This window comes from Neophocaena asiaeorientalis, unplaced genomic scaffold, assembly GCF_003031525.2.
Source record: "Neophocaena asiaeorientalis asiaeorientalis breed wild unplaced genomic scaffold, Neophocaena_asiaeorientalis_V1.1 scaffold31, whole genome shotgun sequence".
Taxonomy (NCBI): domain Eukaryota; kingdom Metazoa; phylum Chordata; class Mammalia; order Artiodactyla; family Phocoenidae; genus Neophocaena; species Neophocaena asiaeorientalis.
Window position 1 is genome coordinate 2,048,211 of NW_020175320.1, and position 24,393 is coordinate 2,072,603.

Sequence of the window (24,393 nt, forward strand, 5' to 3'; positions counted from 1 at the left end):
CTCAATGCGAGGTCCTCCTCAACGCGAGGACCTCCTCAACGCGAGGACCTCCTCACGCTCCTTTTCCTTCTCCTTCCGCTCCGGCTGGATCCGAAGTGGCTCAGAGAGGGTGGATTTCTCCGCTGCCGGCTTCAGGCTCCGCGGCCCCCCGCCCCACTCGGGCGCCGCGGGACCGCCCGGCCGTCCTCCCGCCGCCGGGAGCGCTGTGGGCCGCAGCGGGCCTGGTCGCAGACGCCGTGGCGGCCGCCGCTCGCCTGAAGGGAGCTGCTGGCGGGGCCCAGGGAGTCCCCGCCCGAGACCGCGTCGCCGCCGCCGCCGCCATGGGTAAGCGGAGCAGGCCGAGAGCGGACGCCTGGCCCTCCGTGCTGGGCCGAGGGCTCGGCCGGGTCAGGAGGACTGGTGGTGTGGGCATGGAGGCCTCGGGGTCGGGACTGGGGTCCGAAGCCGGGTTTGCCGTCGCCATGGCAACGCGCGGCCGCCCCTCGTTCCCCCTCGCCCCCTTCCCAGTTCAGGGGCCTAATGGCAGAGGTTTGGTGGTCCGTCGGCTTACAGGGAGCGAGGACAGGGCCGGCCGGGGTGCAGTTCCCGGGTCGGGGGAAATAGTCGGGGACGGGCGATGACTTTTCAGGTTTAGGGGTGGCGGAGGGAAGCGTCTCAGGTTTGGGCTTGGGTTCCAGACGCAGAAGGCGGGAGAGGGGCAGCGATGCCGCGCAGGACCCCGGGTGAGCCTTCCGTGAGGGGGTTGGGGCGCCCCGAGCCCTTGGGCAGCTTTGCTGGCTGGCAGGCAGGGAGGCAGGGAAGGGGTTCTACAGGCAAGATGCGGGAACCGGCCTTTGGGCGCGTGTGGGGGCTGCAGCCCGGGCGGGGCGCGGCTGGGGTGCAAACGCTCCTCTACTCGGGAGCTGCCGGCGCCCACCAGGACCTACCTTCGAGCAGTTATAAAGGCGCCCTTTGTCTGGTTGTCGCATCGTACATTACGGATTGTGATGGGCACTGTTAAGAAAAATGAGAATTGCTGCAGATTATGAAACATCGACTGGTTTCGTCCCCGAAAAAAGAGGGAGTCATACCACGATGCATATTTGAAGCAATGATTTCTTGTGTGGAGATTCTCCACCAGCTAGCTTGGTCGTAGCAGTTGTGACTGTTTGCATTTTAAGTTGCTTAGGATTCATTGTCACGCTTCACGCCTGGCTATCTGTGGTCAGAAGTAAAATACTAGATCATTGGGAACCCTGGACTTTTTATCCAGTGAAGGAAAAACGGACATTTGGTTTACTTGGACTAGTAAATTTGTCAGGGATTATGAGACAGTATACTAAGTGCTTTATTTTTTTACACTTCATTTTGGCATCTGTGCTGAAAATATTTCTGCCAGTCACAACAGTGATGAGAGTATGGGGAAGCATCTGAATTTATAAGAAAACTGAGAATAAAATTTGTGGGAAAGAAAAATTTTTGTGAATTGAAAGTATCAGGTAAAATCAGTTTTAAAAAAATGCATCGATTACCTTGATATTCAACTGGATCAGCTGTGTGGAAGGTCAGGAAACCTTAAGGTGAAACTGGACCCTGCTTTTATTTCCTCTGGGAAAATAAAGGAGTCCTGCAATACAGAACTACAATTGCAGTGAAGAGACAAGATAGAAAGAGGGTTAAATTGAGTGAGAGTTGAATGGCTTCTCTTGTGTCCCCCTATTTTATTTACCTGTCATGTTTGTTATGGGTGAAATTGGAATCTTAGAATTTTAACTACCTTTTATTGTATTGCCAGTTTATTCTGAACATTTTTTTGCTTTTGGATTCATCTTTGATGGTTCCTGCTGTCTGCCTTTGCATGAACCCTTAAACATGTTGTCTGTTACTCTTATCTCTAGAGAAAGATTTAAAAAAACTCATTCTCCCTGAAGAGGTACCACAAAAATAAAATAAATACCCTAGAATAGCCAATTTGCAGGATCTTGAGAATAATTCATAAACTTTGGCTGGAGTGAGCATTGTTCTATGGTATGCATGAGAGACATAAAAAGAAGTTAACTAGGGGTGTTTGTTAGGAAGACTTACTTGTCCACCAAGGAAAAACCAACCACTTGGTTTTACAGGGGAAGGAAAGGGTTTGTATAGTTTACAATGTCAGTTCTTGCAAGTGATGTTGGACTCCTTTCTTGTGCTTTCAGCTACAAAAGACCCTACAGCTGTAGAGAGAGCAAACTTGTTAAACATGGCTAAACTCAGTATTAAAGGACTCATTGAATCTGCTCTAAGCTTTGGCCGCACTTTGGATTCTGATTACCCCCCCTTGCAGCAGTTCTTCGTTGTTATGGAGCATTGTCTGAAACATGGTCTTAAAGGTATTGTGAGATTTTTTTTAAAAAAAAACAACTATAGAACCTCCCCCCTCCCATCTTAAATATCCTTGAAAATGTGATTTTTTTTGAGGCCATAATTACTGTTACTTTAAAAATACTGGGTGGGTTGGTTTTAGGAGAAAATACCCTACTACTTTATGTTTTCTAATGGGTGGTCTTCAGAAAATCCTTAGTTGTTACTGTTTTGTAAAAATGTATTTGTATACTCTTTTGTTTTAAAAAAAACAAATTATTTATTTATTTGGCTGCATCGGGTCTTAGTTGCAGCATGCCGGCTCTTTGTTGCGGCACATAGGCTTCTCTAGTTGTGGCGCGCGGGCTCCAGAACACTCAGGCTCAGTAGTCGCGGCACGCCGCTTCGTTGCCCTGTGACGTGGGATCTTAGCTCCCTGACCAGGGATTGAGTCCACGTCCCCTGCATTGGAAGGTGGATTCTTAACCACTAGACAACCAGGGAAGTCCCTGTAAAAAGTGTATTTGATTTTAAAATGTTTTCAACATACTCTGAGCTGATTTCCATTTTCTAGGACAACTATAGAGTTATATAGAAAATCTTAAGCTTGGTGATTCTGGTATGAACTATAATTACTAGTTTGAGCTCTCTTGAACAAATACATTAAAATAGTTGATTGTTGAAATATGAACCTCCTTAGTGCATGGAAACATATCTAGAAAAATTGTCTTCTGGATTGGGTTATTGTAGAAATGTGGGTGCTCCCTGAAAATGATGATAACAGTGGATATTGTATTCATCTATACATTTCACATTGAATTATTTTTATGTGTTTGTATTATATTACTGTTCTTTTACTTATAGTAACTACTTTGATCTCTGGTTCATATGATCAGAGCTGTGTAGAGGGCTATGTAAGAGATGTGTACTAAGGTGACTATTAAAAAAGAAGAGAATCTTGCTTTTATGTTGGTATACCAGAAGCCTGGGTAAGTTGGAAAGTTCTTTTTTTAAAAAAATTTTAATTGAAATATAGTTGATTTACAATATTGTGTTAGTTTCAGGTGTACAGCAAAGTGATTCATTTTATATATATATTATATATATGTATATTTTATATATCTGTATTCTTCTTTAGATTCTTTTCCATTATAGGTTATTACAAGATACTGAGTATAGTTCCCTGTGCTATACAGTAGGTCCTTATTGCTTATCTATTTTATGTATAGTACTATGTATATTTTAATCCCAAACTCCTAGTTTATTCCCCCCTCCTTTCCCCTTTGGTAACCATAAATTTGTTTTCTATGTCTCTGAGTCTATTTCCCTTTTGTAAGTAAGTTCATTTGTATAATTTTTTTAGATTCCACATATAAGTGGTATCATATGATACTTGTCTTTCTCTGACTGACTACTTCACTTATTATGATGATTTCTAGGTCCATCCATGTTGCTGCAAATGGTATTATTCCATTCTTTTTTATGGCTAATATTCCATTGTATATATATACTACATCTTCTTTATCCATTCATCTGCTGATGCACACTTAGGGGGAGTTTCTGACTATGGCACATGAGAGTAGGGGTAAATGTGAAAAGCAAAAGGGGAGATTTACCTAAACATGGTTTTAATAAAATGTACTTTAAACTGAGAAGGAACCTTGGCATCGAAATTTGAGAAACCCTATATGTGATGTTATTAATGTATTCATTTTAAAATTAAAATTTGTTTATATTTATTGAGATATAATTGACATATAACGTATTAGTTTAATGGGTACAACACAATTCAGTATTTTTATATATTGTGAAATGATCACCACAATAAACCCAGTTAACATCCATTACCACACATAGTTATAAGATTTTTTTTCTTGTGATGAGAACTTTTAAGATTTACTCTTAGCAGCTTTCAGATATACAATACAATCTATAATACAGTAACTGTAGTCATTTGTACATTACATCCCCAGGACTTCTTTTATAACTAGAAGTTTGTACCTTTTGACCATCTTTACCCATTTCATCTATTCCCACCCTCCAACCCTGGCAACCACCAATCTGGAACGTGTATCTATGAGTTTGGTTTTTTTGTTTTTGTTTCTTCAGATTCCACTTTTTCTTTAATTAGAGTTAAAATAATTTTAAAAATTATATACAATAGTGAAATATGTTCTTTTTGTACATGAATCAAACAACATAGAAGCACATGGAGCAAAAACATAATTTCCCTTCATTCTCTTCCATTCATCTCTCTAAAGGAATCTTTGTCACTCTTCTAGCTCTTTTCTGTTTTTCTTTCTTTCTTTTTTAAATTGAATTATGTGATTTTTTCTTTTACTCTAAATAAAATCATGCTGTATTATTCTGTGACTTTCTTTTTTTCCCTATTTAAAAAAAAGAAAAACTTAATGGTATGGTTTGGAGATTTTGCCATTTACATAGAGGTCTTTTTCACATTTTTAATGGCTGTAAAACATTTCATAGTATATGTATACCATGACTTATTTAACTACTTTCCTCTTAATGTACACTTAGGTGTTTCCAGTTTTTTATCATTAAAATTATGCTGTAAGGACATCTTTGGATATATATGTTTGTACACACGTGCTAAGATTTCTTTAGGATTCTTAGGAGTAGAATTATTGGGTCAAAGGATATAGGCAACTGATGTCTGTAAAGCCTTCACTGATTAATCAAACAACAGTGAATGTGTTTGTTTCCCCACATTTTTGCCTACTCTGGATATTCTCAGTCTCTGAATACTTCTTTTAATACATCAGGAAGTCAACAGTCTTATCTCAGGCCTTGAGTTTTAATTTGCTTTTTGAAAAACTTCCTTTTTATTAAAAAAAAAAAATAGTAGTGACAAAGGTCTTTATTTTCCCCCAGACTGCTGAAATGGAATTGCCAAATGATGGCCACCATAGTTACGTTTTAAACTCTTTTCTGAATATATTTTCCTTTACTTCCCAAAATATCATGAGGCATATCCTAACAGTCAAATGCCTGTCTTGATCAACCATTATAAAGCTACTTTGTGCTGATTGATTTTTCTCCCCCAGGGAAAATTGCCTATCTTGCTGGCTTTTGGGTGGTGCATATGATAGGCACGCTGGATCTACAGGAGATCTGGTCAGTATTAGAAGGAAACATAGTGATTTCATGGTTTCATATTACCCGAATCTCACATTCAAATAAAAGGAAAAGTAAAGTCACAATTTTTTGTGTTTAAAAGTAAAATAACTACTTGTCCTTGGTTTATTGAATAAACTGGTAAAGATCAGCCTGCTAGGGCCACCAGTCTTATTTTTGTACTGGTAAAGAATGAGCCTATGGGACTTCCCTGGTAGTCCAGTGGTTAAGAATTGGTCTTGCAATGCAGGGGACGCCGGTTCAATCCGTGGTCGGGGAGCCAAGATCCCACGTGCCGCAGGGAAACTAAGCCCATGCACTGCAACTGCTGAGCCTGCACACCACAACTAGAGAGCCCGTGTGCTGTGGAGCCCTCACGCCAACTACAGAGCCCGTGCACTGCAACTACTGAGCCTGTGTGCCACAGCCTATTGTGCCTGCGCAAAATAAAATAAATATCTATTAAAAAAAGAAAGTTAAAAAAAAAAAAGAGTGAGCCTAGTTGTTCTTCTACTTTAATTACCTACTTGCATATTTCTGATATGGAAAAATGACCAAGGTGCATATTTCTGTTAGGGAGAATATCAGAATCAACAGGCTTCTGATCAACAGGGCTGTGTAGTGATAAGAGAGGAAAGGTCTGTGAATAATTATATGTTAAGTTAGAAATGTTGAAACTAAGTATTTAACATGAGGTTACTACAGTTTTGTAAGTTGAAGTTACATGTATTATATTTTCTTTTTAAAGTAAGAAAATCATTTTTGAGTTATAACAAAACTATATGGGGCCCTTTGGAACTGGTGGAGAAGCTGTACCCAGAAGCAGAAGAAATAGGAGCTAGTGTCCGGGATTTACCTGGTCTTAAGTAAGTAATCTTATTACTTGTTCCTCCTTCACCGTAGAAGTATATTTACTATTCCTTAAAAGTACCTCACAGTCTAGTTTATTATCTTCTCGCAGCCTTATGTAACCTTATTGCATTCTCTTCTAATAAAATTCTGTTTATTCTTTATGGCTTAGCTCAAATTTCATTTCCTTTATGAAATTTTTCTTAGCCCCTTCAATAAGAATTAAGTGCTGTTTCTTTTATACTGCTATCATTATAGTCACTCTTATATCACTTACTTAAATTCTGCATTGTATTGCAGGAAATAGGCAAGTTCTTTTAAGATAGGATGTATCAATTATGCATTTCTGTTTCCTGAGTATTAAGCTGGTTTGCAGTAGTAGGCAGTTGTACTATTTGAAGACTGATTTAAGCTAAATCCAGGGCAAAGGCTCAGGAGATTTGAGTTCTCTGATAAGCCATTTATGTACCACAGGACTTGTGCAAATTACTTTTTTTTATTCTTAAAATTGGGATCTATATTGTCATCTGCCTGTTTGACTAGATGAAGGTGCAGCTGGCCCTCGATATCTGTGGGTTTTGCATCTGCAGATACAACCAACTTTGGATCAAAAATATTCAAAAAAAATTTTTTCAGAAGGTTTCAAAAAGCAAAACTTGAATTTGCCACACCCTGGCAACTATTTACATAGTATTTACTTTATATTAGGTATTATAAGTAATCTAGAGATGATTTAAAGTATATGCGAGGATACGCATGGGTTATATGCAAAATACTATGCCATTTTATATAAGGGGCTTGAGTATCCATGGATTTTGGTATCTGAGGGGGTCCTGGAACCAATCCCCCACAAATACTGAGGAAAAACTGTATATGAAATGTCCTAAAAGCTGAATGTTCTAGCTAGTGACTCATGCGTGTTGAAAATGTTTTGCAGGTGTTTTGCTGTTAAGGCTAAGGTTTTATGTTCTTCAGGGTGTGATTAAGATAGAAGAGCTTACTTTAGTTTATCTTAATTCTTGTGAATGAGATAACTTTTTTTTTATGCTTACCATTTTTTGTCAGATTATCAGTTTGCTTTCTCTTAGCTTTACAATTTAGGGTTTTGTATGTTATAGGGAATATGGTAGTGTTTTCTGTTATCACAACATCCAAATGTTTGCAAGTTGTACTTAATTGAGTGATAAAAGTAAATAGCTATTCATTGAGTACTGTATCAGGGTAACAGGATAATTGTTTTACATGACTTATCTCATTTAGCGCTTAAATCAACCTTAGGGCAGAGATTATTATCGTGATAATTGTATAGATGTGAAAAGTAAAGATCAAAGAAGTTACAGTTAACAAGTGGCAGAGCCAGGATTTAAACCCAGTTTTTAGAATTAAATAGCGAGTGATGTTCACACTTCATATTTCTTACAATGGTATATAAGGTGTAGCAATTTTTAACAAAGAGAGGAAAAGGGGAATTTAACTCTCAAAAAGAGAAATATAAGATTTGGCTTCATTTTAATATGAAGATACATGTTCATATTGTTTTTAAAAAGCCAAACAATAAATAAAATAAAATAAAATGCTAAGCCATAAGAAAGTTGCTAGCTGTTTGAAGTGAAGATTAAGTTTCCTCCCACATTACCTGCTAAAATGTTCTCTGCATAAGAAAACGTAAAAGTGTGAACGATGTATTTCTCTTTAAAAAAGTCATACATGTTCTGTAAAACTTGGTTTTATTTTTACTAAATGATAAGAATTTGGATAAGACAGATATGAGATTAAATTTTTTTTAGCAAGAGAACAAATCCACACTTTTATTTATTTACTTTTCAATAAGTTTAAATCCTTGAGGGGTATAGCATCACACCGATTCTGTGTCCTATGACCTTAGCAGGAAGGTTGCTTCAGAATTTGGTGCAAACCATGCCACTGTTACCATGAGCACAGGTTACCTTTCCCCAGATGGCTGGTTTAGTTCAGTTTGCCACAAGGAGTTACTGTGTTGTTTTTTGCTTTGTACACATCACATCTCTTGCCTAGATAGAATTAGTTTTCATCTTGAGCACAAACGCCTTCAGTTTTTTTTTTACATCTTTATTAGAGTATAAATGCTTTACAATGTTGTGTTAGTGTCTGCTGTACAACAAAGTAAATCAGCTCTATGTATACATATATCCACATATCCCCTCCCTCTTGAGCTTCCCTCCTACCCTCCTCCCTATCCCACCACTCTTGGTGGTCACAAAGCATCCAGCTGATCTCCCCGTGCTATGCAGCAGCTTCCCATTAGCCATCCATTTTACATTTGGGAGTGTATATATGTCAGTGGTACTCTCTCACTTTGTCCCAGCTTCCCCTTCCCCTCCGTGCCCTCAAGTCTGTTCTCTACATCTGCATCTTTATTCCTGCCCTGCCACTAGGTTCATCCATACTGCTTTTTAAAATTCCATATACATGCATTAGCATTCAGTGTTTGTTTTTCTCTTTCTGACTTACTTCACTCTGTATGACAAATTCTAGGTCCATCCACCTCACTACAAAAACTCAATTTCTTTCCTTTTTATGGCTGAGTAATATTCCATTGTCTATCTGTGCCACATCTTCTTTATCCATTCATCTGTCAGTGGACATTTAGGTTGCTTCCATGTCCTGGCTGTTGTAAATAGTGCTGCAGTGAACATTGTGGTACATGACTCTTTGAATTCTGGTTTTCTCAGGGTATATGCCCAATAGTGGGATTGCTGGGTTGTATGGTAGTTCTATTTTTAGTTTTTTAAGGAACCTTCATACTGTTCTCCATAGTGGCTGTAGCAATTTACATTCCCACCAACAGTGCAAGAGTGTTCCCTTTTCTCCACACCCTCTCCAGCATTTATTGTTTGTAGATTTTTGGATGGTGATCATTCTGACCTGTGTGAGGTAATACCTCATTATGGTTTTGATTTGCATTTCTCTCCTAATCAGTGATGTTGAGCATCTTTTCATGTATTTGCTGGCCATCTGTATATCTTCTTTGGAGGAATGTCTAGTTAGGTCTTCTGCCCATTTTTGGATTGGGTTGTTTGTTTTTTGTGATATTGAGCTGTGTGAGCTGCTTGTATATTTTGGAGATTAATCCTTTGTCAGTTACTTTGTTTGCAAATATTTTCTCCCATTCTGAGGGTTGTCTTTTCGTCTTGTTTATGGTTTCCTTTGCTGTCTAAAAGCTTTTAAGTTTCATTAGGTCCCATTTGTTTATTTTTGTTTTTATTTCCCTTACTCTAGGAGGTGGGTCAAAAAGGATCTTGCTGTGATGTATGTCACAGAGTGTTCTGCCTATGTTTTCCTCTAAGAGTTTGATAGTGTCTGGCCTTACATTTAGGTCTTTAATCCATTTTGAGTTTATTTTTGCGTATGGTGTGTTCCAATTTCATTCTTTTACATGTATCTATCCGTTTTTACCAGCACCACTTATTGAAGAGGCTGTCCTTTCTCCATTGTACATTCTTCCCTCCTTTGTCAAAGATAAGGTAACCATATGTGCGTGGGTTTATCTCTTGGCTTTCTATCTTGTTCCCTTGATCTATATTTCTGTTTTTGTGCCAGTACCATACTGTCTTGATTACTGTAGCTTTGTAGTATACTCTGAAGTCAGGGAGCTTGATTCCTCCAGCTCCATTTTTCTTTCTGAAGATTGCTTTGGTTATTCGGGGTCTTTTGTGTTTCCATACAAGTTGTAAAATTTTTTGTTCTAGTTCTGTGAAAAATGCCATTGGTAATTTGATAGGGATTGCATTGAACCTGTAGATTGCTTTGGGTGGTATAGTCATTTTCACAATATTGATTCTTCCAATCTAGCAGAATGGTATATCTCTCCATCTGTTTATGTTATCTTTGTTTTCTTTCATCAGTGTTTTATAGTTTTCTGAGTACAGGTCTTTTGCCTCCTTAGGTAGGTTTATTCCTAGGTATTTTATTCTCTTATTGTTTCCTTAATTTCTCTTTCTGATCTTTTGTTGTTAACCATAAGATCATCTCAATAGATGCAGAAAAAGCTTCTGACAGAATTCAACACCCATTTATGATAAAAACTCTCCAGAAAGTGGGCATAGAGGGAACCTACCTCAACATAATAAAAACCATATACGACAAACCCACAGTAAACATCATTCTCAGTGGTGAAAAGCTGAAAGCATTTGCTCTAAGATCAGTAACCAAGACAAGGATGTCCACTCTCACCACTATTATTCAATGTAGTATTGGAAGTCCTAGCCACAGCAATCAGAGAAGGAAAAGATATAAAAGGAATACAAATGGAAAAGAAGAAGTAAAACTGTCACTGTTTGCTGATGACATGATACTATACATAGAAAATCCTAAAGATGCCACCAGAAAACTACTAAAACTAATCAACGTATTTGGTAAGGTTGCAGGATACCTTCAGTTTTAAGAAGAGCTGTGTGCTCCCTCTGTCCCAGAGACACTGCTTATAGCCAGCAAAAATGGCCTGGTCCACAGCCTTTCAGACAAATTTGTAGTTTTAAAAGTTCTGTTCCCATCAGGCCTCCACGTTAAAGAGGAGATTTTAAACGACAACTGGATAAAAGAAACATTTGAAAAATAGCAAGCAGTGATTCTTTCTAATTAATTAGCATCTAGATACCTTCTTAGCTTTGTCATGATTTTTAAAATTCAGATATAATATCAGTTATTTTTTGAGAGCATTATATTGCCTTTATTGATGCATTTTGCATAATCATATTTAGAGGGGTAAGCCTATTCTGATAAAATATTTCTTGTGGAATTATCCTCACTATTTAGAGAGTCATTTTTTCCAAGACATAAAATGGTACCTAGATGTCCTGTAGGTGCAGATTTATCTTAGAGACTTAAAAAGCTCCCAGGGATTGGTTTGCATGCTCAAAGAGCTGACTTGAAGCTCTAGAAACTAAGATAAAACCATGATAAATTGCTTTTTTTTTTATTGTGTACTTCAACAAAGATAGAAGATGTAGTCTATAATCTTTGGGCTGGGGCTCTTTTCTGACTGTTGGGTTTTGCTTTTCAGGACCCCCCTGGGTCGTGCAAGAGCGTGGCTTCGATTAGCCCTCATGCAAAAAAAAATGGCTGACTACCTGCGTTGCTTAATTATTCAAAGGGATCTCTTGAGGTACTACCATTAAATCATGTTCATTTTCATTTTTTATTTCATTTATATCCTGTTTCCCAAAAATGATTGAAGATATAGTATGAAAGGATATGTAAAATACATTACGATGGCATAAAATAAAAGGAGGAGCAAAATGAGATAGAGAAGCATAGTGGAGACATAACGTGGATCAAGAACTAGCCTGAAAAATGAATACTGTAAGATTTTTATTGGCTGACAAGGTGGAAATTTATATGTCGTATTTCTAAGTTTTAATTTTTTCCTAAATTAGTTAATTCTATGAATAAAAATTTGTATTGGAATTTGGGGCTTTAATTCAGGAGGTTTCTTTTTAGATCTTGAATGTCCAAATTACTGCTTTCATTGTATTGTGGGCGCTTTTTAAACTGTCAGTTTAAATTGAAGGCCAAAAAAAAAAAAAAAATTGAAGGCCAAATGTTTAAGACAGACTTTCAAAGCAAGGATATCAGTTCTCAAAGGGAGTGGGCCCATGGCAGCCCCTCTCTTCGCCCTTGTTCTCTTAGAGTGCCTCTGTGATATTTTGGAGAATCTGGTCTTTTTTTTTTTTTTAATGTTTTCTTCTTTTAAATTTATTTTTATTTTTGGCTCCATCGGGTCTTCGTTGTGGAATGAAGGATCTTTTTCATTGCGGTGCTAAGGCTATTCGTTGCAGCGTGTGGGCTTCTTTCTAGTTGTGGCGTGTGGGTTTTCTCTCTGTAGTTATGGCACGTGGGCTCTGCAGTTGTGGTGTGCAGGCTCCAGAGCGCGTGGGCTCTCTAGTTGAGGCACACAGGCTTAGTAGTTGTGGCTTGTGGGCTTAGTTGCCCCTCGGCATGTGGGATCTTAGTTCTCCAACCAGGGATCAAACCCTCATCCCCTGCACTGGAAGGTGGATTCTTTACCACTGGACCACCAGGGAAGTCCCTGGTCGTTTTTTATTTTACTTGTGACTCCAGTTGTACATCTTGGTTTTCCCATTTGTTAAATGAGAATGACCATGCTTTAAACGCCTTCAATTTCTCAGCGATATTCTGAAGGTTAATTAAGGTGATTAAGTAATATACATGGGACTTCTTGAGGAAGGCATGAGACAGTGATAAATAGTTTTCTGAGTATTAGTTGTCAGGTCTTAGTTTTTAGGCTGTCCTATTTCTTTCACAAGTCTCTTGTTTGAACATTTTTTGGGATCTAGATATCCATAAATATCTTTAATGCTTATCTATTAAGAGCACTTGCAACAGATATACCAAATGCATTGACTAGAAAATGGACTTGAAATGTTTCTTATGTTCGTTTCCCCACATTAGTCTTTATCCTAAGCGTCTTAATAAATCCTGGGATGAAAATTCAACTGTACTAAAAAGTATCGTAATCAGATCAGCAGCAGTCACTGTATCTTTCGAGAGTCACAAACATTCCAGGCCTCAATGCTGCTCCCTTTTTTTTTTTTAAATCTCTGTTTGCTTCTCTTTTCTCTCTCTCAAAATTCCTTTTCCTCTTTTATCTCCTTCAGTCCGTTTCTTTTACGTTTTCTTTATAGACATTTAAATCTCAAAATTTTTAAGTTATTTGCATATAGGAAGGCTAATTGCAAGTTACCTAATTTATATTGGTTCCATTCTTGTAATAAGGTATTAAGATTGTAAAATTTAGTTTTCAAAATAAATTTGTAATGTAAGATTTTTATTATTTTAATTTTCACAGTGAATTCTATGAGTATCATGCACTAATGATGGAAGAAGAAGGAGCAGTAATTGTTGGGCTGCTGGTTGGCCTGAATGTGATAGACGCTAATCTGTGTGTAAAGGGAGAGGATTTAGACTCACAAGTAAGTGAGAATGACTAGTGCCAAATGCAGAGTGTTTTCAGTTTGTACTGTTCCTCTTTGATCCAGGTATTACTCTAAGTTGTAAACAGTGCTGTTAAACACTAGAAAAAAATTAGGGATGAAAGTCAGTTGTGTGTTAAAGGTACTTGTAGAATTTCCACCCTCTAAATAAGAATAACTTTATTTACTTTAGGTTGGAGTGATTGATTTTTCCATGTATTTAAAGAATGAAGAAGATATTGGAAATAAAGAAAGGTATGATTTTCATAAGTTATTTCACATGTTGTATTTTATATGTAGCTCTTTACAAATCAGTATGAGGTCCATCTATTTGCAATGTGGTTTTTATTTCCTTTTTTTCTGTGTAGTTCCTGCTTTGTTTTGTTTTCACTTCCATTTACTAGGTTTACAAAGCAAAAATCACTTAGAAGGAGGTTTTAATCTGAAGTATGACTTTTGGTCATACCAGTAGTTCAGAGACCCATTTTCTTTTTTCTTTCTTTATTTTTTGGTTCTGCTGCATGGCTTATGGGATTTTAGTTCCCCGACCAGGGATCGAACCTGGGCCCTTGTTACTGAGAACATGGAGTCCTAACCACTGGACTGCCAGGGAATTCCCCAGAGACCCATTTTAATAGTCAGCTCTGTTTCTGTGATAAAAAGAAATGAAAGCTTATTATTCATAAGCTTACAAATGCTGGTTTATTTTAAGACATAACAGTAATCATTTCACAATATTAAATGTATCATATTAACATGTTGTACACCTTAAATTTACACAATGTTATATGTCAAATATATTTCTTAAAAAAATAAATGGGGCTTCCCTGGTGGCACAGTGGTTGAGAGTCCGCCTGCCGATACAGGGGACACAGGTTCGTGCCCTGGTCCAGGAAGATCCCACATGCCGCAGAGCGGCTAGGCCCGTGAGCCATGGCCGCTGAGCCTGCATGTCCGGAGCCTGTGCTCTGCAGCGGGAGAGGCCACAACAGTGAGAGGCCCACGTACCGCAAAAAAAAAAAAAAATTAATTAAATAAATAAATGCAAAAGTATTTAAAAACATACTAATGGTATTGTTTAATATTAGCAAATAATTTGTTTAACAAAAGTTATAGTTATTTAGTACACAGCTTGCTGCTATATCGTTATAAAGATTCTTGAATTTTATTTTAAAGGCAAGATAACGTTGTTTTACCATTATGGTTTAACACAATTTTAGATAATTTAGATCTTTTGTGGAGATTTTTTTTTTTTGGTCACCCAGTAAATACCTTTCCAGTTAGCACAAAGCTGCTTTTTCGCCTCCTCTAGGAATGTTCAAATTGCTGCCATATTAGACCAGAAGAATTATGTTGAAGAATTAAATAGACAACTGAAGTAAGTATTATGGACACATGGGTACTTAGTACATTTTGGATGTTGTCTTAGGTTTCTTTTTTTTCCCCCCTTCAGGTCATCTTAATCCTATTCCTTTTTTCTAAGCATCTTTGAAAAGGGGTTGAGGGGATAGAGAGTGAATGGAAATTGAGAATACAGAGAATTATTGGAAATAACTGATTTTCAGCAGAAAATGAGAGTCATATTTTTAAATAGAATCTTCAGAGACATTTAAAAATAGAATTTCAGACTTATTCCTCTACCCTTGAGAAAAAAAGGCTAGATAGGGTGAAAGTTTATATCATTTTGGTAGTTCAAAAATTCATTTTTCCGGGCTTCGCTGGTGGTGCAGTGGTTGAGAGTCCGCCTGCCGATGCAGGGGACACGGGTTCGTGCCCCAGTCTGGGAAGATCCCACATGCCACGGAGCGGCTGGGCCCGTGAGCCATGGCCGCTGAGCCTGTGCGTCCGGAGCCTGTGCTCCGCAATGGGAGAGGCCACAACAGTGAGAGGCCCACACACTGCAAAAAAAAAAAAAAAAATTCATTTTTCCTACTTCAAAGGACTTCACGTGTCAGTGTGACTGTCATCTTCCATGGTGGAAGTTTTCTCCTTCCAATGTCACCTGGTCATTGAAGCTGTTAGTGAATACTCTATCTGGGAAGAATTTCTGAGATCTTGTATGTAAAATAGTATAGTATAGTTCTGTCTAGTAGAAATACAACGTGAGTCACAAAGGTAATTTAAAATATCTAGTGACCACATTAAAAAAATAAAAAAGAAACATGAAATATGAGATATTTTATATATTTTGTTGTACTGTTTTCAAAATTCAATGTGCATTTTACACTTACAGCACATTTCAATTCAGAGAAGCCACATGTGGCTTATGGCTGCCATACCAGATAGCACAGGTATAGTGAATAATATTTACTACATTGTTAGAAACAGACTGTTCTCATTAACTAAGATGAATAATTCAAAAATGGCTATCTCTGGGTGATATTATGAATAATTTTAAAATTTCTTTATACTTTTATGTATTTTCTGAGTTTCACTCAATAAACATGCATTACAATCCGAAAATACAGTTAAACATTTTCCCATTTTAGAAAAAGAAACTAATAAGTTGTAATTCTTGCTTTCTCTCTGAAGTTGGAGAGAGAAGAAAGATCTTATATCAGTGTCTTTTCTTTTTTCATCATGGAGTTTTAATAATTGATATAGGAAATATATGCATATATATATGTATTTTGTATTTCTGAGATTGTATATCTGAATGCAACCTTGTGCTGCTTATTTATTTACTTTAAATTTTTACTCACTATTTGGGAATAGATAATATATTCACATGGTTCGAACTTCAAAAGGAACATAAAATGAAAAATTTCCCTCTTCCCTGATCTCCAACCATCTGGTTTCCTTCTTTGGGAGTAATTAATACACTAGGTTCTTGTGTATGCCTCCAGAGATACATAGGGTAGCATACTTTTTACACTAGTCTGTACTTTACTATTCTTACTCAACTGTTTATCTTTAGAGTTTATTTCATTCAGTTCAGAAGAGCTTTCTCATTCCCTTTTCAATTATGTGTATTATTCAGTTACAGCAATATTGGTACCTTACTTTTGTATATTTTATGTATTAATTTTTTTATTGTTTGTCTCTTTAGAAAGTAGTTCTTGTACATTTAGAATATTTCAAAAGTATAGAAAATAGAAAAAATAGAACTCACGTATTATCCTTCACTTAAAGAAGAAAACTGTTGAGGGTTTATTGTTTTTAAAAGTGCTTTTTGATTATTTTATTGATTCTCACATAAAAGTAGGGCACATATCATTGACTGATTTTGTAGATAAGGAAACTGAAGCTCAGAAAGGTTTTACAACTTTGAAGGTGACACAATTACAAAGTAGAAAAGCAGGGACTATAAACCTGGTCTTCCATCTCCTAGTCCTGTACTTATTACATATCACCATCAGGATACCCTTGTGCTGTTTGTGAAAAATTCAAGTTGTTTACCTAAGAATGATTGTATTTTAAAAATGATTTAATATGAGTAGAAAAACATTTTTCTTGTTTCATCAGTTAAACTAATATGCCATTACTTATTTCTGAGGCTAGTGTAAAATTTGTTGAATCTATTATAGATTTTACTGCAACGTATACAGCATATTTCATTTTATTAGAGAAAGTTTGAGATGGTAGAATCAAGCAGGCCTTGAAAAATGACTCAGTAAAATGTACAATAATGTCCAATCTTGATCGGTTTAAGTAAAAATGCACAGAACAAATTTGTTCATATACTGTAACCTGACTTTTGACTCTATCCTTGAAAGACGGGTGATTGCTTAGCTGCAGGCTGATTGGATACCTGATGCTGGGTGTCTCATATTCACATTTCCCAAACCATGGGTGAGTTTGGAGGTCTTTAAGTTATTATGAAAGTGGAGAGGGCGAACAGATGGAGCTTGTGTTGAAGACCACTATTTACAAGCTTCATTAAGCCACTTAATTATAAAGTGGACATTTAAAATTCATCCTAAATTTAAAATAATTTTGAATTTAGTTTTAACAATATTTAGTAATCTTTGTGTGGAATTTTAATTCCTAAATGTTATAAGTTAAATGTAAGAAGGACCCTAAGAAGACAGCAAAATATAATGAGCAGCACCAAATGGAATTTTAATGGAAAATTTTATTCTTTTGCTACAGATTTTATTGCTCTGTTAGTCAGATCAAGTTCTCCAACTTAATGAAATTTCCCAAAATCAAAAATTCAGACAGGGCAGTTGGTGCATGTCAGTCAACATGATGAGTCCAGGATAACATACTTTTTCTTGCCTTTATGAGTTTGTGTGATTCTGAATGAGTTTTTTCTTTATTAATTTCAGCAGCACAGTCAGCAGTCTCCATTCAAGAGTTGACTCTTTAGAAAAGTCAAATACTAAGCTGATTGAAGAGGTATTGTCACCTAGCCATGGATAATTGCCTTTCATGGACCTAATATTGGTGATCCTTTTCCATTTTAAGTATGAATGCATTAAGCGTGCACACACACAAACACATTTTCATCATTATGATGGAATACTTATAGTGTAGTTGTAATTGATGATCATAAGTTCTAAAGAAACCATGTATTCTCCGGCAAATTCTTAGGTGAATCTGTGAATTGTTTGAGATACTCAGCTTCTAGAAATGAGCCCCAAAGATGAAATGCATACAACTCTTCTATAAATAAGCCATGAGTCTCATTTTTTAACCTGGATGACCTGTACCACCTATAGTTAGGAATTACCATTAAAATGATCCTGTCTCTCGTGTTCTCCTATTCAGATTACTTTTCCTTACAAGCATCAGTCCATGATCGTGTACGCCCTTTCTCCACACTCCCATGTGTAAAACTCATCCCATGTGCTCTGGTTTCCTGCATTGTTGAAGTAGTTGTCTGGTGGTTGCAGAACCAGAAATTTACCCCAGCTCTCATTTTTTTTTAAATTTTTTTTAAAACTTCAAAAAAAATATTTTGGCCATGCCGCACAGCTTGTAGGATCTCAGTTCCCGAGCCAGGGATCGAACCCAGGCCACAGCTGTGACAGTGCCAAATCCTAACCTCTAGGCCACCAGGGAACTCCCTCAGATCTCTTTTTTTTTTTTTTTTCGGTACGCGGGCCTCTCACTGTTGTGGCCTCTCCCGTTGCGGAGCACAGGCTCCGGACGCGCAGGCTCAGCGGCCATGGCTCACGGGCCCAGCCGCTCCGCGGCACGTGGGATCTTCCCAGACCGGGGCACGAACCTGTGTCCCCTGCATCGGCAGGCGGACTCTCAACCACTGCGCCACCAGGGAAGCCCTCAGGTCTCTTTTTAATACTATTTATAAAGTTGCTTTTGAGATAAGTTGTGGTTTTTTTGTTTGTCTTTTTTTGTTTTTTTTAAATCTATGTAACCATAGAATTATTGCTTTCCGGACTTCCTTGGTGGCTCATTGGTTAAGAATCTGCCTGCTATGCAGGGGACACGGGGTCAAGCCCTGGTCTGGGAAAATCCCACATGCCGCGGAGCAACTAAGCCCGTGCGCCACAACTACTGAGCCTGTGCTCTAGAGCCCACGAGCCTAGAGCCCGTCCTCTGCATCAAGAGAAGCCACTGCAGTGAGAAGCCCGCACACCGCAACAAAGAGTAGCTCCCACTCGCTGCAACTAGAGAAAGCCCGCGCAGCAATGAAGACCCAATGCAGCCAAAAATAAATAATAAAAATAAAATAAATAAAAAAGAATTATTGCTTTCCATTTTCAGAATTATTTAGACTAGAGGAAGAAATCTGTTATTAGTGCTATGAACCCTACTTTACATGTTAATTAAAATTCATATTTCTTTTAGAATTGGCCTAATTTTCCCAAACCAGGAAGCACATGACTGTTTGCATGACTGCATTTTCATTTTGATAGTTTAGGACCATTTGATAGTTTGATAGATTGGGACCATTAGAGAGAGCTCCTCACTAGTTTGTGCCTCTTGACCATAATAGGCGCACTGTGAAGTTCGAGTTGCCTTTCTGACCAAGTGTTCAGAAATTTATTTGCAAGCCAACATTGGGGAGTAGTTCCTGCTTTCCTTTCCTAGGATCCCTCTTTTCATTCTAGGCTTCAGAGCCAAGTCACTTAGTCATTCATATTTAACTCTGAGGGTGAGAGCTGTCTCATATTTGTGATCGTCAGTCACTCAGCATGCCCAGATTTCACAAGGGTGTCCTATTTGATTATCATGAATTTCTGTGTTACATTTTCAATAATAGCAGAACTTCCCTTATAGATGTTTTTGCCTTTACACAAGTCTTTACAGTCTTACTGTTTACCATATATAATTCTTCATATGCTTACTCATGCACTTTGTATTCAGGGCATATTATAAATCAGATAAGCAATATGTTTCTACTAACATACGATTTGACTGGTTAACAAAAGGAAATAGAAATAAGAGTATAATTCCTTTAATTGGTATCTTGGGATAATAGGAGCACATTTTTCTTATGAAAATTTCTGTAGATGTGAGAGATATTTTACAAGTTTTCGAATTTTATTTTCTATTGTTATAGTCATGAACATAACCTGTAAAGCAAGTATAAATACAGATGTTTAAAATCTTTTTTTCTTGCCCCTGTTTTATTTTTAGTTAGCAATAGCAAAGAATAATATCATTAAACTCCAAGAAGAAAATCATCAATTACGAAGTGAAAATAAATTGATTTTAATGAAAACACAGCAGCACCTAGAAGTAAGTATAGATTGATTGCAGACAGATTGTCTTGCATCAGAAATAGCCCTTTTGGGGACTTTTGCATAGACTGGATATATCTGTGCTGTATGAATAGTAGTGATTATAGAATTAAAAGTTTTATGTTTTCTTCCTAGGTTACCAAAGTAGATGTGGAAACTGAGCTTCAAACATATAAGCATTCTAGGCAGGGGCTAGATGAAATGTACAATGAAGCCAGAAGGCAGCTTCGAGATGAATCTCAGTTAAGACAAGTAGGTTACATTACAGTTACATTAGAAAAAATCATAGTTTACCCTTAAGCACCACCTAAAATCTCTATCAGCCTTATCTTCCTTGGTGTAGGATAGCAATCTGATCCCCTTAGTCCCTTCAGATTCTTTAAAATCCCATTGTGTCAGTGTTTTTTAAACAGTGTTTTTAAACTGTGTTACAGTCTGTGTTTGTGAAATGAGTATATTGTGACCAGCATTACAAAAAATAGAATAGAATGATGTATTCAGATATCAATATTCAAGTAGTAAAGTCATATTTAAAATTAACTTATTTTTTAACCTTTCTAAATTATGAAATACTGACAGAAAAATACAAATATGTAGCTTGATGGATTATAACATAAATACCTGTGTAACCAACCCAGGTCAAGAAGAGAGTATTGCCAGCCTTTCCATCCCTTTTGCTCTTTGTCTTTAATGTTAGGATCCTTCTGATGTAAAATTCTTGAAGAGAAGAAATTAAAACTGTTTGTGAAATGGGGTTTTTGATTTATCTTTGGCCTTTACTGATATGGACTACTTCATTTCTTTGTTTAAGGAAAATTAATACTGAGTTTATGAGGCATAAGAATACATAATTCTCTAGCCATTAAAATAGTGATAATTAATACAATGTGGAAAATGCTTTCATTTAACAAAACATGCATTTGAAAATATTTAGAATGTTCTTATAGGGCCTAGTTGATTCCCTGTAGTGGGGCTTATAACTCAAAATGAGTAGTCTGCATAATAAATAGTAACTGTTTTTTGTTGTCATTAATTGTTGTGTATCTGACTTTGACATCCTGAAGCAGTGTGTGAATTGAGGCTGTATTGAATTGCAGGATGTGGAGAATGAGCTCGCGGTACAAGTTAGTATGAAACATGAGATTGAACTTGCCATGAAGTTGTTGGAGAAAGATATCCATGAGAAACAAGATACTCTGATAGGCCTTCGACAACAACTAGAGGAAGTTAAAGCAATTAACATAGAGATGTATCAAAAGTTGCAGGTAAGGAATGTTCTTAAATTCTTGGAACTTCTTGTTATATAAATTGAAAATGAGGGACTTCCCTGGTGGTCTAGTGGTAAACAATCCACATTCCAATGCAGGGAATGGAGTTCCGTCCCTGGTCGGGGACTAGGTTCCCACATGCAGTGGGGCAGCTAAGCCCTCGCGCCACAAATACTGGACTTAACGCGCCTCAACTAGAGAGCCTGCGTGCCGCAAACTACAGAGCCCATGTGCCCTGGAGCCTGCGCATCACAGCTGGAGAAAAGAAAACCTGTACCCCACAACTAGAGAGAAGCCCATGCACTGCAATGAAAGATCCTGTGTGCTGCAACAAAAGATCCCGTGTGCCACAACTAAGACCTGATGCAGCCAAAAAAAAAAAAAATTGAAAATGAATGTTTGTATGAAAGATTCGGTTTTTAGGAGATGAGCCTTTTTTTTTTTTTTTTTTTTTTTGCGGTACGCGGGCCTCCCACTGCTGTGGCCTCTTCCGTTGTGGAGCACAGGCTCTGGACGCGCAGGCTCAGCGGCCATGACTCACGGGCCCAGCCGCTCCGTGGTATGTGGGATCCTCCCGGACCGGGGCACAAACCCGCGTACCCCGCACCGGCAGGCGGACCCCCAACCACTGCGCCACCAGGGAAGCCCTATGAGCCCATTTTAATTGTGCCATGTCTGTAGTAAAAACCAGTGACTTCCTAAATGGAAGCTGAAGAAATGTAGCAATGTCAAAGAACAAACAAAAAAATTACCTGAGTTTGTTTCTTAATGCTGACAGATTAACAGATGAAGCTTAAATCTTTTGGGAAAATTCAGTCAAAATGTGCAAGACATTTTTGTAAACTTCTTTACACAGTGTAGTCCTAAGAGATTTAATTTTGATTGAAATGCTTTACTATAATTGTTACAAATTTTCTAATAAAATGACATTGCTGTTAAGTAGACTTGTTGCCAAAAGCCCTTTACAATTTAATTTGAAAAAATAGCATATTTTACACGAGTTTATTCTGTCATCTTCTGAAAATATTGAAGGTTGAGGTTTTTTTTCCTTTATTACTTTTTTTGACCTTGCTGCACAGCTTGTGGGAGCTTAGTTTCCCGACCAGGACTGAACCAGCACCCTCGGCAGTGAAAGCTCAGAGTCTTAACTACTGGACCACCAGGGAATTCTCCCTTTATTACATTTTAAATGAAGACTAGTTGTAGTAGTACTGCTTTATATCTAGGAGTATTTTATTTTATTTTTAATTTATTTTTTATTGAAGTATAGTTGATTTACAATGTTGTGTTAATTTCTGCTGTATAGCAAAGTGACTCAGTTATATATACATTCTTTTTTATATTTTTTTCATTATGGTTTATCCCAGGATATTGAACATAGTTCCCTGTGCTATACAGTAGGACCTTGTTGTTTATCCATTCTATATGTTATATGTTGCATCTACTAACCCCAAACTCCCAGTCTATCCCTCCCCCACTCCCCCTCCCCCTCGGCAGCAACAGGTCTGTTCTCTGTATGTGAGTCTGTTTTTGTCTCGTAGATAGTTTCATTTGTGTCATATTTTATATGCCACATATAAGCGATATAATATGGTATTTGTCTTTCTCTTTCTGACTTACTTCACTTAGTATGATAATCTCTGGTTGCATCCATGTTGCTGCAAATGGCATTCTTTCTTTTTTATGGCTGAGTAGTATTCCATTGTATATATGTACCACGTATTCCTTATCCATTCATCTGTTGATGGACATTTAGGTTGTTTCCATGTCTTGGCTATTGTGAATAGTGCTGCTATGAACATAGGGGTGCATCTAGGAGTATTTTAATCAACAAATAAACTCTGCTCATTTCAAAGTAACAGTCCCATAGCAAAATGATATACAAAGCTTATAGATATTCAGGTTTAAAAATCAAAACCACTGTAGCTTTTATGTTTTTCTAAATAGGGTTCTGAAGCTGATTTGAAAGAAAAAAATGAAATAATTGCCCGACTAGAAGAAAAAACCAATAAAATTACTGCAGCCATGAGGCAGCTGGAACAAAGGTACAGCATTTCCAGTCTTAGTTTCTTTTTTCCTTTCTTTACCCCCCTTTTCTTTATTCAACTCTGACACCTGCCACAAAGACCATTAGGAAAATTTAGATTAGGAATTCTTTTTAAAGCCCAGCAGAATTTTGCCTTTTTTGTTTTGGTTGTTGCATGGAATCAAGTTGCTTTATATTAGCCTGATTCATTTGAACTTGCCATTTTGTAGATTTTTTTAGAAAGGCCTAATATTGGCAGTTTCATTTGGTTCAATGTATTACATAAAACAAATACACAAACAAAAACCTCGAAAAAGTGAAAAACGAACAAAATCCATGATGGAATTATCCCTGATTGATTTCCATGCATATTGATTGTCATATCCCTTGTCATTCACCATCCCTTTATGTGAAATCAAGCTTTCTGAGTTGGCAGTTTAGTTGTGTTTCTTTGAGCTAGGACCCTCAACCTAACCCAGGAAATAATTTTGTTTAAATTGAATTGTTTTATATTGGCATTTTTCACTTTTATTGTTGGAAAGTGTAATGTATTTCCATTGACCTGTCATGTTGGTGTCAACATATGTCTTATCATTGCTTTCTTTGAATCTACTTATGAAAAACATAACTATTAATGCTTTATTGACATGAATATTCTTTTATTGACATCCTCTTTCTTCTTTTTTCTTTTTTGTTTTCTTTATCCCCATTTTTACATTTTGGACATCTTTATTACCTTTTTCTGTTTTTGATTTCTGTCCATTCCATTATGAAGTGACAATGATTTGTTAACTCAAACTAGAACAATTGCAATGTCATTGGTGAAATGTGCCAGCAGTGACACTCAGGACCAGTACAAGCTGGTCAAAGATATATCTTTCTGAAAACCACTTGTATTCAAACAGACTAAAAGAGAACCAACAATTTTATAATATATTAAATTGAAAAAGAATTTATGCTATTATGTATTGTGAAAGGGTATTAGGAACCCTGTACACTTATTGATCAGCTGCTGTGGTAATACACTGCCATAAAGCAGAGTGGGTGCACTTGGATTTCCAAAAATTCCTCATACCTTGTGCACAAGGGCTTATTTGAGTATTGACCCTTTGAAGGTCAGAATTTTCGAATGCAGTTTTATCTTTTTAGCTACTTTTTGATGGAAAATG

The 24,393-nt window shown here is 37.2% G+C and overlaps 1 protein-coding gene and 1 pseudogene across 3 annotated transcripts in view; one reads left to right on the top strand and one right to left on the bottom strand.

Moving 5' to 3' along the window:
- Nucleotides 1-24,393, top strand: part of RUFY2 (RUN and FYVE domain containing 2) — a 54,676-nt gene that overhangs the window by 7,586 nt on the left and 22,697 nt on the right. For 2 of the 3 annotated variants that reach the window (XM_024765546.1, XM_024765548.1), the window contains exons 2-12: nt 2,178-2,351; nt 6,206-6,323; nt 11,348-11,449; nt 13,154-13,277; nt 13,471-13,532; nt 14,590-14,655; nt 17,549-17,618; nt 19,827-19,928; nt 20,066-20,182; nt 21,028-21,195; nt 23,146-23,243. In XM_024765546.1, coding sequence (XP_024621314.1) covers nt 2,178-2,351; nt 6,206-6,323; nt 11,348-11,449; nt 13,154-13,277; nt 13,471-13,532; nt 14,590-14,655; nt 17,549-17,618; nt 19,827-19,928; nt 20,066-20,182; nt 21,028-21,195; nt 23,146-23,243 — 1,201 coding nt within the window. Of the gene's footprint in view, nt 1-177; nt 325-2,177; nt 2,352-6,205; nt 6,324-11,347; nt 11,450-13,153; nt 13,278-13,470; nt 13,533-14,589; nt 14,656-17,548; nt 17,619-19,826; nt 19,929-20,065; nt 20,183-21,027; nt 21,196-23,145; nt 23,244-24,393 lie in introns of those variants that run through there. The other variant, XM_024765547.1, reaches the window with a different exon arrangement.
- Nucleotides 8,139-10,959, bottom strand: LOC112413530 (60S ribosomal protein L35a pseudogene; annotated as a pseudogene).